The sequence below is a fragment of the Cebidichthys violaceus genome, unplaced genomic scaffold (assembly GCF_023349555.1).
Source record: "Cebidichthys violaceus isolate CVI_PGR_0920_01 unplaced genomic scaffold, fCebVio1.0.p SCAF_23, whole genome shotgun sequence".
NCBI lineage: Eukaryota > Metazoa > Chordata > Actinopteri > Perciformes > Stichaeidae > Cebidichthys > Cebidichthys violaceus.
This window is the reverse complement of record NW_027176406.1, coordinates 6,977,164-6,991,752: the sequence shown is the minus strand read 5'-3', so window position 1 is coordinate 6,991,752 and position 14,589 is coordinate 6,977,164. Positions and strand designations below refer to the sequence as shown.

The following is a 14,589-nucleotide window of genomic DNA, read 5'->3' as shown; positions in this document are numbered from 1 at the left end:
CAAAATACAATAAGAATTTAATATAAAAAAAAACTAAGACAACACAGTAACTTAATGCACCTGTGATATAGAGAGGGATCGTTTTAGCCTGATTTGTTTTCACGTGATGTGTAGTATTTCTGGCTGCAATATATTTAGTTGAAAACATGGCCACTTACAACTCCTGTGAGTGTCTCCAAAACCCTGAAGTCCCCTTGAAGATGAAGCGTCTCTTTGACCTTCATGATAATTTGAGCCGAAGCCACAGCCAGATGAAGCTCGTGATACTGCTCGATCTGTTGAACCCTGCTGTGGATCCACAGTTTGTCAGTGGATTTATCGACCCTGCACATGATGTCCAGGTTCTGTGCAAGCTCTTCGTACTTTCCCTTGTAATCTCTGAAGAGCTGGTTCACCTCCTCGAGCCTTATACTGCCATCCTTCAGGCGTGTGTAGAGGTCTTTGTATTCATCAAAGCAAGGCTCGTAAATGTCATCATATATCATCTTCGGTGTTGCCATAATATCCGCTACTTCATCTTCATTATCTTCATTATCTTCCATTTCTGTATCGGCCATTTGTTTGGCTTTTTTCTCCCAACACATATTGAATATATGACAGTCTTTAAAGGTGGATAGGACCTTCGCCATGTTTCGGATTTCTTCATCCAAGTCAAAGTATGTGACAACACCGGCCAGGGGAGAGGGCAGTTGGTCAAATGGATGAACCTCCATGAAATGGTTCAGAGGCATGATCTCGATGTTCACCTGCTGTCTCTCTTGCATGTCGCCAAGATCAACTGTCATGGAAATTAAATAAGCATTTGTTAAATTTTCTGCAACTGCTTGATCAAACAAATCTGACAGATTCTCCACCATACCTGTCATATATCCCCCAAGTAGGTTGCTCTTTGTTAAGAAGAGGTCCACAAGCTCCTTCTCATGGTAGACATCTTTCAATTCAGCCTGTCTGACCTGTAATAGCCTCCTCATTTTGGTATTATCCTTGTATTGTTCATTCTCAGAGAGACAATCTGTTAAAATCAAAATCACACAAGCATGTATACAATATATCAATTAGGCCAGTTCTTGCCATCATATGAAATAAGCATGTTCTAGGGTAATTTATTACCCTAGAACAGTTTGTTAAACATATTTCTTGGGAAATCTTTGATGACAAGTAGACTGTTATTACCAATCTTCAGCAGTTCTAGGAAGGCGTTTTTCTTCTCCAAAACAATATGGAGCAGGCTGGTCTTGATGTCTCCAAGGACCAGTCGATTGACAATGGCCGAGAATGATGATATGGCTATGGCTATTCTGTCCCTGGCATCTTGGGAGAGCGTCTCAATCAGCTTTTCGTCTGCGCCTGCAATGACAGAAATTACATTTTACGTTTTTTGTCCAAAGTCACATCAATGAAGTTCTGCCATGAAGTTATAAACTGAAGCCTGGATTTCTACTGTTGGAGGGTGACTGATCTTATGAATTAGAGATTGCTATTATATTCCATCTCTTTGCTACACAATTTTATTTAATTTGTTGTGTGTTTTAATGGTTTAATAATTCCAGAGGAGCTACCATGCAGTCGGAAATAGTCTTTGGCGGCAGTCCAGGAGAGGAGATGCTGAAGGACCAATTCTTCATCTTCCTGATAATTTCCTTGATTGTTCTTTGGCCAGGATTTCTCGATAATGGCTGAGATGAGTTTCCCGAACTTCCAGTTTACCTTGAACTTCTCAAACAGCTTTCCCTCAGACTTGGTCTGCATTTGAGATAAAACAGCATTAAACATTACGGCGCATCTTTTAAATGATGAAGTGAATCTGTTACTCATGCATGCCATCAATTTATTAGATTAGACTCAACTGTATTGTGATTGCACAGAGTACAGGTATGTACAGTATAAACAGTAATATAAATATGATATATAGGTTCATAACATGATTATGTTCAGTGGTTGGGGGTAGGTGTGTGTCGCTCCAAGGTAAAAGGCGGTACAGTATAGTTAATACATATACATTTTAAAAGTGAATGAGAAGTCTTCATACCTGGCACAACGACGTAACAGCCTCAAGAGCACATCGCTCAACACTAGCAGCAACGTGTGGATGTGATTTACTGAGCTCCTCAATCTTTGTGCAGTAGAATTCAATTTGATCCACAGTATTTTCCTAAAATCAGACAGACTCATTAAGTATTTATAGTTCAACCAAAAACAATGAAGAAAAAAAAATTAACAGGGATCTGCAGCAGATGTCACATACCTGTTTGTACTTGCCCTCAAAATCCATTGTGAATGTCTGTCTCCATTCTTTTGTGAAATCTTCGTCTTTGAATTGGATTGAGATGACGTTGTTCCACATCTGTAAGGTACAACAAACAAAAGAACCATTGTCCAGCCTTCTCTACCAATGATATGTACATTTTGCGTTTTACAAAACACAACAAAACTGCTCACTTCAATCTCCGATGTAGCCTCAACTCGTAACATTGATAAAAAAGCCCTGTTCAGCAAACCCTGCTTGAAGGACTGACTGATCCAGCCTCTCATAACATCCTTTGCCTGAGCGATCACCAAGTCTTTTGAATATCGCTGCTCTTTTTCTCCTTCTTGAGTCTCCTAGATGAGAATAAATAGTACAGTATTTGAGATCAGCAAGACTTAATTAGGTCTGAAATGCTAACATCTTGCCTTATAAGATTCACTTCACATACCTGCTGTTTGTTACAGTGAACAAAGTCCGACACTGATGCGACCAGATTCACACAAGCTACAGGAATATTAAGGTGGTTCTGACCATACGATGTTGGTTTGACTCCATTGCAGAGCTTCTCTAACAGTGTCACTGCTGTTGCTAGGCACTCTCTCCTATAAGCTGCGGTAAAATGACTATGAACAAAACAGAAATAGGAGATTAAACCAGGAAACTTCATGAAGATTTAATAAAAAGATCTGCTGAATCTAGAAGAGCAAATCACCTGTATTTTTCCTCAATCAGATGTCCTTGGATATGTGAGAGAATTTCAGAAGCAGCCTGTAAAGCAGAAATACAAGAACATTAATGAAACTTCACTTTAACCCTGAAATGTTTCATTTTCAATAAAGGTTTCTACTTCACCTCAAAGTTACTGTAGGAAATTTCTTGGGGAGTCTTGTTGGCGAACACATGAAGCACGTCCAAAAGCTCCGGGTTGATGTTGGAGACACAGTCCATCAGGCCATCAAATGGCATCAAGAACAAGAAGGATCGCACTAAAAGTGCATCCACTTCCATCAAGTGACTGTGGTTTTTTACCGCATTCACCAATGCCCTGAAAACAAAAGAGTAAGAAAACATATGTAGAGCAACATCTATCTATTTATTAATAAATGCACTGGAAGATGTTTATGTAGGCTGTACTCTGACAGAGGTACTTACTTCCTATCTTGACTCATCATGTATGTTGAGGTAGGAATGCCTTGCATACCTGCCCAGTGTGCGCCATACTTTGAGTTTCCAGAAGTCGCTGCTTCAAAGGGCTTTGTGGTGCCTTTGAGGAGGTGGAGGAGCGGAAGTACCAGAATCCATTTAGGCATTTGCTCTGTTTTCACAGTGTTTATCAGATTCACCAACATTTCTGGCAGACTACAACAAAGAAAATGTTATAAGCATCTGAACAGAAAAGAGTAGATTGTGACTGTCATTTCAAATTGTATATATACTATATGTGTGTATAAATAAATAAATAAATAAATAAATAAAGAGAGAGAGAGAGAGAGAGAGAGAGAGAGAGAGAGAGAGAGAGAGAGAGAGAGAGAGAGAGAGAGAGAGAGAGAGAGAGAGAGAGAGAGAGAGAGAGAGATTAGGCCCCTACCTTTTGAGTGTAGCGACATCCTGAGAAAACTTTGTCCAGTACTGGAGGAACTCATCTTTTTCTAGTTCGGGTAAACAGAGCGCACCGCAGAGCCGATGGAGCTCACCATGATCCAGTTTTAATTTCAGCTTTGTGCATACACAGAGCATGATCACAGCAGCTCTCATGGGATCCTGAATGTAGAGCGCCTTCCCTTCTCTATCCTTCAGCAACTGAGGAATCACCTTTGTCAGCATGAATTCCTTTACCATCCTCTTCACCTAGGATATTATACCAGAGACACAGAGAGAGTAAATTGGGTTGGCTATACCGGAGCATCTCGACTTTGTGCACAAAGATTATATACTTACATCATCTTCTCCATAGTTTAAAGAGTACCATTTCTTTTGTTTTTCTTCATACACAAAAGGTTCCCCATAAACCTGACAGAACTGATTCAGCTGGATCAGAAAATTTGTCAAGTTGGTATCCGTCCAGCTCCGGAGAAGATCAAATATGGACTCCAGCATTATATTCCCCGCGATCTCTCTGCCTTCGATCAGACTCTTCCTTTGTTCAGGCCAGAATGTTTCTTTTAGGCGTTTGAGCACGTTCTTTGATGGCTCGGCACAGATGATGTCATCATATTGATGCCAGTCCCCTTTACAAAAAAAGATACAGTAGAAAATGTGTGAAATGCAAATACATCATAATATAAAACTCAGATGCCATTTGCAAGTAGTCAAATATGTTTACAGTCGGTCCAAGTGAAGATTACATTTACCATCGGCATTGACGAGAAGGGGTTTCACGAACAAACATCTGTTGGTGGTCTTATGTGTAGAATCCATTTTGTATATGTACTCATACTCATATTTACTCTTTTTAAGGTTATAGACGACATATTTATATGGTATCGGCTCAGACACAGCTTCAGCTTTGCTTGCTGGCAGACTGCCCTCAACCAGAAAACCATGTTCTCCAAGATCCCTGTGTGAAAAAGGAAAAAAAAAAACGTCAAATGTGCATCTTGTTATAAGTCAGTGAGAGATGACATTATGAGCAGCCCAGTTTGTCCATGAACACATCAAAAGCCACCACCATTCCCCACTCTGCCACTAGGATTAAGGTGCTTCTTCTGAGTGGTGGGTCATTACGTAGTAGCATTATATGTGTCGTATGTAGTATTTATGTGTAAAGTGATTGTGTTGGGGAAAGTGTATGTTTTAGAAATAAGCTAAGACAATTCAAGAACACAGAAAACTTGGATTTTGAAAGAATGTTTTTTTTTGATGTATCAGTGTTTGATGTGCCTGTGAAGTAAGCCGCCATCTTAGCTTAATTCAGACAGATAATTCAAGAACACATACTTGGTCACCAACAGCTCAACTGTATCATTGCTCCAATTTCCAATGGTGTGCCCAGCCCTAATGAAAATACGATCTTCATTTGGAACAAATTTGAAGTCCTTTGACAGAACTGCATGGAAGTAAATTGTGAGTCTGTCACGTGCAGCAATGTTGTTGTTCCTGGTCGGCCTAAAAAGCAGAAACATATAAATACAGATAAAGCTAATGTAACGCACACACACAGCGGTGACCTACACAAATGTGTACAGCAATCTGAGAGGGTTTCATCACCTTTTGGGTGGCGGGGCAGCTGGGGAGCTGGACTTCTTGCTGCCGTCTTTACTTCCCTTGTCAGCGTCTGAATGCTGTGCTGCAGTCGAGTCCTGCTCGCTGCCAGACTGCTGACCCACCGTGTCCTCTACTGTCCCCTCTGTGTCCACGCTGGAGCCTGTGCCGTCAGCCTGTACAAGTAGCATCACACATGCATGTTAAATAACCATTTTAATTCAGGAAAACAAACTAGTTTCCCTTCTCCACCAAAAGACGATACTGTAGGCTTCTGTTTGTCAATAATGATTTTAGTCAGCTTTACCTTTGATGATTTTTGAGGACCAAAAACCATATTTTGCTCAGCTGCCACATTCTGCTTCTGCGTCTGGTCCTGCTGACTCTTTCCCTTCCGTTTGCTTTGTCCCGTCTGTTTCGCATTTTGCTCCACGTTGGCATTCTGGTCCCGTGGGGATTGTTTAGTGGCGGAGGTGTCGTTCTTGTTCTTTGAGTTCTTCTTGTCGGTCTTTTGATTTTGAGGGTTGGTGGGCTTCGTCCCGTCGCCTGAACCTGACTGAGAAGCGGCACTCTTGCCGTCTCCTGAGATGGGAGTCGGAGTGTCAGCCGGTGCAGTCTTGAGTTTCTGATCCTGAGGTGATTTTGGTGGATTGCTCTCTTTCTCATCAGGGTTACTCAGCGCTTCCTCAGTCTGCCTCACAGGTCTTGCTTCTACTGTGGAAGCAGGTGTTTCACTCTGACCCACCGCGTCCTCTACTGTCCCCTCTGCGTCCACGCTGGAGCCTGTGCCATCAGTCTGTACAAGTAGCATTACAAATACATGTTAAATATACATTTTAATTTATGCAAACAAACTCATTTCCTTTCTCCACAAGAAGAAGATAATGTAGGCTTCTGTTTGTCAATAATGATTTTAGTCAGCATTACCGTTGATGGTTTTTGAGGACCAAAAACCATATTTTGCTCAGCTGCCACATTCTGCTTCTGCGTCTGGTCCTGCTGACTCTTTCCCTTCCGTTTGCTTTGTCCCGTCTGTTTCGCATTTTGCTCCACGTTGGCATTCTGGTCCCGTGGGGATTGTTTAGTGGCGGAGGTGTCGTTCTTGTTCTTTGAGTTCTTCTTGTCGGTCTTTTGATTTTGAGGGTTGGTGGGCTTCGTCCCGTCGCCTGAACCTGACTGAGAAGCGGCACTCTTGCCGTCTCCTGAGATGGGAGTCGGAGTGTCAGCCGGTGCAGTCTTGAGTTTCTGATCCTGAGGTGATTTCGGTGGATTGCTCTCTTCATCATCAGGGTTACCTGGAGCTTCCTCAGGTTGCCTCGCAGGTCTTGCCTCTACTGTGGAAGCAGGTGTTTCACTCTGAACCACTTGTGTGTCTTCAGCTGGTGCAGCAGGAATGTTAGCTGTTAAGGAACCGGGCTGGCTCTCCAGCGAGGAGGGCCCATCTTGCAGCGACTCCGGTGCTTCATCCTTTGCATTATCTGAGCTTTCGCTGTCAGAAGAGTCTCTCCCAGTCTGCAGCTTCTTCCCCTGGTTGTCTTCCAGGGGGACATGGGACAGGTCTTGGTCTGATGATGAGTTGTCATCTTTCTTCTTTTTTTTCTTTTTCCTGATTCTTTTCTATGAAGACCATGAGGTAGACAATCACTTTTACAAAACCAGTTTTACTGCTTATGTGAAACCATGACCACAGTCCAAACACAGAGTCAACATATTGTTAGTATTAGTGACGGATAAACATTTTAGATTTCTAAAGATCTAAACTTTTTCTAACCGCTATTCCAAATGGTGTGAGCACACAATAATAATTAGCATAATATTATTCGAATTGTAAACTCGAGGCGTGTCTGTTTGACTTTTTCAATGAACAGCTTTCAACTGAATTCATAGTTCACTTGAATCTACTGTTAACTAAAGTTAGAACAAACCTTGTGAGATATCTACTAAATAACAAAATGGTATGATTGCATTCTGACTTAAAGGAGCAGTTTGTAGGATTTTGGGGGATTTACTGGCAAAAATAGAATTTAGTATTCAATAATAATAACCACCTGAAACTAAGAATCGTTGTGTGTTTTCTTTACCTTAGAATGAGACATTTATATCTACATAGAGAGCGGGTTCTCCATGTTGCACCCCCATGTCTCTACAGCAGCAAACACATGTTTATGTTCCCTAAAGGCCACCGTGGTTCTCCGACACGCATGGGAAAGGAGTGGTGAGCAAAGGGGTATTCAGTTGGTTGCAATTTACAAACTCATCTCTAGATGCCACTAGATCTCACACACTGCTCCTTTAATTCTTGCATAAACAAGAATAACTTTTTATAAGCTTAAGTTGAGTTTAAAGTTAACATATTCATTGTAGACCAAAGGCATCTGCATTTAAACCCATATGAAGAGAGAAAAAATTGAAAAGCGGGGCAACACAGTGACAGTTAAACTTACTTTTTTCTTTGGGTTGATGCTGCTCTCCTCATTTTTTCGTTTGGGGGATTTATTGGACTCGTTGCTGTCCGCCGGTGGGTTGTTTTGTTGACATCCAGATTTCTCAGCTGTACCTTCCGAGTCTGCAACCAAGTGTTTGGGCTGATCGCTTGTATCTAGATTAAGAATTAGTGGTATTACGAATCAGACTGCATCCAAAAACATGTGAAAAACACTGTAAATATTACAATAAATGACAACTACAAAGCAACAATAGTGTATTGCCAAAACACAATTTGCATTCCAGCCAAATCCTAATTCGCACAAATCCACTTTTTTGTATTTAGTATTATCAGTTTCAAACAAAACATGTAAGCTTGGTCATTATGTCACGTGTCTCAAGTTTGCATTTTCCCCTCAGGCTTTTATGAAGTACGTCACAATAATGACTCACATAATGTAATCTCACACAAAGTGTTTAAAGATGCGGTTTGTTTAATCCCAACCCGCCCTGCTGTCTGCAAATGTGTGGACGGATAATGCAGAGACGCTGCCATCTTGAGGTAAGAGAAGAACACTTGACGATCACTTATCTTGTTATTTTTATGTCAAACACTTTCTCATTTTGCTTTAATAAGTACTATGATGTAATGTCAGTTCATGTCATGACAATATACAGAATAAAGGTGTTCAAGCCCCACTAAAAAAAAACCCATATACACTCATCAGCACTCTATGGCACACAGTTAACCACTGCTAATGTACAGTATACCTCAATTGTCCTGCAAATTACATTCTAGACGCCGTCTTAACAGACATAACATAGTCGCTCTTTTATACATTTCATGGAGCTCATTAATCAAATCCTGCAGGTAAATATATCATATTAAACCTCAAACCTAAATGAATCAACTTACCCTGTGTGTTTGCAGGTTGGACTGACAGCCTCTGGCCACACTCACTGCAGAACTTGGCTGCAGCCTCCAAAATATCATGGTTACAACCTGAGCACCTCATCTTTGGACTTCAGTGATCTCTGCAAATGAAAAGGACACGTTTTACTGCAATGTGCCAGCAAATTCCTTTCACTTTCACTCTTGCCTCATGAGGCCCTCATGAGTCAGCGTTCACAGCTCTGCAAAACATCCTCCCGGAACACAGTGGTTTCTTTCATTGACATTGACTCAGAGCAGTCTTATCAAAGAAACTGACCTATAAACGTGTCGTTAAGTAATTGAAATAGAAACAGCTATGCAGCAGTCAGTGACAGTGAACTGCTGCAGAGCGCCCACCCTCTGACCCTCTAACTAACACCCAATAACAAAACTCACTTCAGCCAAAGAGGAAGAAAAACTAAGAGGTCTCACTGCGCCACGAAACATATCACACCATCCTGAGACCTCCTTGTGGGTCCTGACACCCAGGCTGAGAATGTTGGTATTGTTCTGATAATTGTTGCCGACTTATAAGCTGAACCTAATATGAAGGGCTAGCATGCCTTCTGTTTGTTTTATTGATGAGAGGAAATCAAAAGTATTACTTGTCAAGTTATGTTAATTCAGTATTTAACATTGTGTACATGTTTTCAATAAGACATGCATAAAACATATATTCGCTCTTCTCATGATTTACACACGAGGCCTTTTGTGAATTGGGTCCTGGTGGCATTGTTATATAGTGGGTCCCCATAAAATAAAGTTTGTTAAACACTATAACTTTGATCAAAACTTGTCAAAAAGAAGAAAGAATCCAAGTGTGCGTCTGTAAAATAAAAATAAAATAAATAAATGTTAACATGTTACTGCACCAATTTACCTTCCTCAGGGTGCAAAGAGCAGCAGACAGGATAGGCAATATAGGATGCCTTCTTATGTTTTTCTACTTGTCCATTTAGATGGTAGACAGCCTGTTGTTACTGCTAAAAAGCAGAAAAACTTGTAAAACGATATTGTAAAATAAACGTAGTATAAATCATAATTGCCTTAAAAAAAGAAGTTGGATCCTACACTTTCAAGTTAATTACGAACTATAGAATTGTACATTTAGGTGATTTTGTTTGATGTTATGCAAGATGAGTCTAAATAGTATCATTGATTATAAAGTATTTGTTGGAAATCACGAGAGAACATTAGGAAAAGAGATTCAATGACACTATCTGTCTATCACTGGATGCATGCTTCACTTCCTGTTTTAAATCACTGCTCTGCTCTCTGTTGGGATCTTTTGTGTGAAGTAACAGCTCCATTCAGGTCAGAGTTTATCACATGATTTTCTTCAGATTTTCTGACAATCAACTATCAACATCAGGGACACATTTCATTTTTGTTCATGCTCTCCGTTCATACATATGTTCATATTCTGTGACTCCCAACTTTCTTTCTCACTATGAATGTCTATGATTATTTATCTAATGGCAATGCGTTCATCATTTTAATGTCAGCACATCATTACTGTGGTAATATTTGTATGCAGGAAAAAATGCCCCAAAAAATTATATAACTTTGATTATAATTTGTGAAAATGTTAATGTGCATGGAAAAGTAAGAATAAGAATATTCATATGTACAAACCAAACTAGAGGGTGGGACAACGATTTTTTTTTTAAAGAACCGAGTGCTTCCTCCTCCTCATGACAGGATCTTTGGCTTTTTGGCTCCAAAGTTCAGCCAATAACATGTTTGCATTTTACGTCACTTCCTGCTTCGACCCATGCTAAATGATAACTGACAACAGCAATATTGTGAACGTTAACGAAACAAGACACACAGTAGCTGTCATTATAATCCGGTATTACCAACCCATGTATAACTACAGTAACAGCTCCGTGTCTCACTAGAGGTTTACGACACTTTAGCAGCGTTAAAACGTTAGCTAACTAGCGTATTAACTCGCTCTATGACAGCCAGTCTACTGCGTAATTGCTCCTTGACTCATTTTCAAGACATAAAATACTAATGTCCATTTGCAAGGACACGTGTCAACCAAATGATATCGCATTTGAAACCCCCTCAGTGAGTCAGACTCAGAAGTAAACCCCCTGACAGCGAGGTCTGATAGCTGCTCTAGCTAATTTAGTGCTAATGTTATCTCAACGTTAATTAAGTGTGACGTTAACACCTCGAGCTTTTTCTAGAAAGCATTCACACAAACATGTCAGCAGTCCTACCTGAACGGACTGCGTCGCACGACCCTCTTTCTTCCGTTTTCTGCAAAAAAGGAAAAGGTCAGAAAGTCAACTCATGTCTGCTGCCGGCAGAGAGTCGCATCAGAGTCCTGCTGTCATTTCATTTCCGCATGTCTTGGAAAGTTTCGTTTAGTCAGAAATGGGCGTCATCTCAAAAAATAAGTTAACTTTCCCAATGATTCATATCAGTAGTTTTATATACTGGCAGTTTGCATGCACAGGTGTGGATAGTAGTCTCTCATTAGTACTGTCATTACTGTAACCAAGTAGCTTCAACAACCTTTTCTTGTGACACTCATCAATAATTTATAATCAAGCATATACTTTTTTTAACAGAAGAACAGAGTAGCTATGTGTTTTAGCATAATTCAAGAGGGAAGATGTGCTTTCTTGGATATGATTGGCTGGAAGATGATGAAATGTGGGATTCTTCCCTTATATTATTATTATTTTTTTTTTTTTTAATAAACGTGTTTCTGCTTTCTACAGGCAAGTTGCCTTATTATCTTTGCTACGTGCCCATTTACAGTAAATGGTAGACACGCCTAAGCTGGTTACCGTTGAAAAGCTGAAAACAATATAATATATATATATATATAGCTATAAATCATCCTTGTCATAAAAAAAATCTCAAATCATACATATTAACACACAAGTTTAAACTATGAACTACAGAATTATGTATTTAGGTGATTGGTTTGATGTATGAATAAAGAGCGTAAAAAATATCTCTCATAATTATGTTATTTGTTGAAAAATAACTAGAGAAATCTCAGAAAAGGGATCTGGTGACACTTGCAGTGTTCATTCACAGGATGCATGCTTCAGTTCCTGTTTTGGGATTAGTAATCACTGCTCCGCTCTCTCTTTGCTGAAACCCTCGGGCCTTCTGGCTACACCTTGAGGCAACAATTAGCCTGAATGTTTGAACAATGAACCCACAGAGAGCAGTACGTTTGTTGCAGTCTGTCCAAACATGTTGTTTGTCGCACTTTGTCTCGTCACATTAAATTGTGTGTGTGCTCAATAGAAATTATGTAACAAATAAATGCACAGTCAAAGACACACACTGTGTGCTGTGAGTTCTCAGTAAAGGGAAACATGCTCAACCTGCAGATGTTCATTGTGACACATTGAGAGTCCTGCGATGCCTGTGGGATGACCTTTTACTCTGTTACGAGCTGTGCCTCTCTACAACTCTCACATAACACCCACTTCTCATTTTGTGTTGCATGCAGTAGTAGAGTAATGGAGGCTCTACACCAAACTTGTTTTAAGATGCTTTGCTCTAAAATTGTCAGCAGAGGGCAGAATAATCTGAAAGATTGGGTACGAATGTGCCACCGAGTGAAAAAAAAAAGAATTATTTCAACCTTTGTCCTATTTCACACACACTGCTCTAAAAAAAAAAAAAAATCAGTCACCTAAGTTATCTTGCTAAAACACCTATCTTGAGTGTTTCATTTTGTGAGGGTGCGCTTTCATGGTAAGTTGGAGTGCGCTCTCAGGTCAGGAGTGTTTCACATTCAGGCCGTCAGATCCAAAAGGTATTGAAATGTCTTCACCATGCGACTCGTATGTAAAAGTAAAAATAGGGAGGAAAAAAATGATTTTCCAAAACTGAAACAAGTGCATTGCCTGAGACAAGTTAAGAATAAAACTGCTCGAATACTATTTAAATAAGAGCAAGAGGAGCTGTTTTGAGGGTGCTTATTGTCTCTGATACAATATACAGGAAGTCTACTGGGCTGTAAATAAGAGCTTATATGGAATGGCAAGTGGCATATAAAGTTATTAATGATGAATGTTTGCATTTTACATATGTATTATTTTACATCCATCACTGAAACCTGATTCATATTCACTGTCAGTGCAGATTTTCCCCGAAACCGCCCTTCGTCTTTTTACTGTTTCGCGGCACAGTGTTTTAGTTTCGCTCTCATTTGCATATTATGATTATTTGTACTTCATGTAAATGTCTGTATCTAAATTATTTCACATATTTTCATCGTTTACAGCCTGTTGCAATTGTTTGTAGCCTTTTGGGTATATGCAACATTTCAGTAAGCCACTCTCGAGAGGCAACAAAGCTTCAGTGAGGATTTTAAATCGATTGCAAACCTTCACCTCTGATTGTGGCCTTTCTTCAGTTTGAGCAACAACAATTTATGTCGATAGAAGAAAAACGTGTTTTTGTAAAAGCTTGTGATATTTAGTTTCCTGTGTGAAATGGCACGTGCTTGTTGTCAGATTAGAGAGTTTCAATATATGAAGGCTTCGACAGTCCCTGAAAAAGAAAGTCGGGGGAAACAGTCGTTTTGAGACAACCGTTACTCATGAAATGACTAAGAGCTCGCTGAGCTTTACCTGCACACAGTGTTGTAAATCACACCTTCGTCATCATCACGGGAGACCATCTGCTGCTCCCTGCAGGAGAGACAGTTAATGAGTATGTGCCTCTAATGCGACATAAATTATGATTGGAAAAATCTGTAACAATCAAAACAATATCTTTCTCTTTTTGTAATAGTCAACAGTTGCATATACTGTATGAGTTATAGTGTCGCTGCCTCACACCGATGTCCCTCTTGTGAATGGTTATTGTCAAAACAGGCCAGTTGAGGTAGTCTGCATTCTGAATATGATTAAAACGATAAATTACTGTCAAACAAAATCCTCCTCATACAGTCAGTTCTCATTGTGTAATTCTACTGTAAACTACTTTACACACACACACAACAAAGACAACCTTAAGATGTGGGTTTAGCTTCTAATAACCTGCTCAACATGTTTGCAGACAACCTCAGTGCCAGCACACAATAATACACTTTGAATAGTCAATATGATGATAGTGGTTCAGTCGGTATCTGGTGTTTTTGTCCTTTTTCTGAAACACATGAACAGACGTTTGAACATCCCCACATGATCGTTGTGTGTGAGATATAATGGTGATACAGTGTAAATACAGCTTTCCCTCTGATGAGTAACAGCGGTCACAATCAGAAGTTCAGCAACAACAGCAGTAATCAGTACATCTCTGTTAAATGGCGGCCAGGTGTGCAGCAAAGGCAGTGTGTTGGCTTTGTGAGATGAGATGCTTAAATTAAAGTTACAATATGTGACACAACATAATCTACTAGTTTAAAAATGATTGTTTCAATTCAACTTTTGTGATCTTTGAAAAAGGAAAACTACAAAAACAACTTTTCCATCAGGTGCAAAGTACTGTTTCAGTTTCAAACTTTTTCTTTAGATGGATGTGCAGAGAAGATTCACAGCTAGTTTATGAAAAAGAAAAGTTACCAACAACCTTTCATTTTGACCAGTCTCTTTGGAGGTTGTTGTGAATAATACAAATAAATAATAATACAAATATGTATATACTGTATATATACACTCAGGATAGTAAAATGAACAAAGAATGACAACAGATGAGCCTTTCACTGCACAGATACGTTGTTGGCTGTATTCCATTATCAACCGACTGAAAAACATCAAAAAGAAAAGGATTGACGCATTAGTTTACCCTTAAA

General features: G+C 39.7%; 1 protein-coding gene across 2 annotated transcripts in view; it reads right to left on the bottom strand.

Annotated features, from left to right (window-relative positions):
- Positions 1-11,181, bottom strand: part of rnf213a (ring finger protein 213a) — a 31,330-nt gene extending 20,149 nt beyond the window's left edge. Inside the window, exons 1-22 of one of the 2 annotated variants that reach the window (XM_068719013.1) lie at positions 11,039-11,181; positions 8,790-8,908; positions 7,894-8,048; positions 6,377-7,066; positions 5,757-6,245; positions 5,456-5,625; positions 5,186-5,353; positions 4,600-4,805; positions 4,187-4,476; positions 3,837-4,096; positions 3,401-3,607; positions 3,101-3,293; positions 2,961-3,016; positions 2,697-2,871; positions 2,440-2,601; positions 2,246-2,344; positions 2,030-2,152; positions 1,560-1,743; positions 1,174-1,347; positions 860-1,012; positions 364-778; positions 159-285 (exon numbers count right to left, since the gene is read on the bottom strand). In XM_068719013.1, coding sequence (XP_068575114.1) covers positions 159-285; positions 364-778; positions 860-1,012; positions 1,174-1,347; positions 1,560-1,743; positions 2,030-2,152; positions 2,246-2,344; positions 2,440-2,601; positions 2,697-2,871; positions 2,961-3,016; positions 3,101-3,293; positions 3,401-3,607; positions 3,837-4,096; positions 4,187-4,476; positions 4,600-4,805; positions 5,186-5,353; positions 5,456-5,625; positions 5,757-6,245; positions 6,377-7,066; positions 7,894-8,048; positions 8,790-8,889 — 4,596 coding nt within the window. In that variant the 5' untranslated portion in view covers positions 8,890-8,908; positions 11,039-11,181. Of the gene's footprint in view, positions 1-158; positions 779-859; positions 1,013-1,173; positions 1,348-1,559; positions 1,744-2,029; positions 2,153-2,245; positions 2,345-2,439; positions 2,602-2,696; positions 2,872-2,960; positions 3,017-3,100; positions 3,294-3,400; positions 3,608-3,836; positions 4,097-4,186; positions 4,477-4,599; positions 4,806-5,185; positions 5,354-5,455; positions 5,626-5,756; positions 6,246-6,376; positions 7,067-7,893; positions 8,049-8,789; positions 8,909-11,038 lie in introns of both variants that reach the window. The other variant, XM_068719012.1, reaches the window with a different exon arrangement.
- Between the last annotated feature and the right edge of the window lie 3,408 nt (positions 11,182-14,589).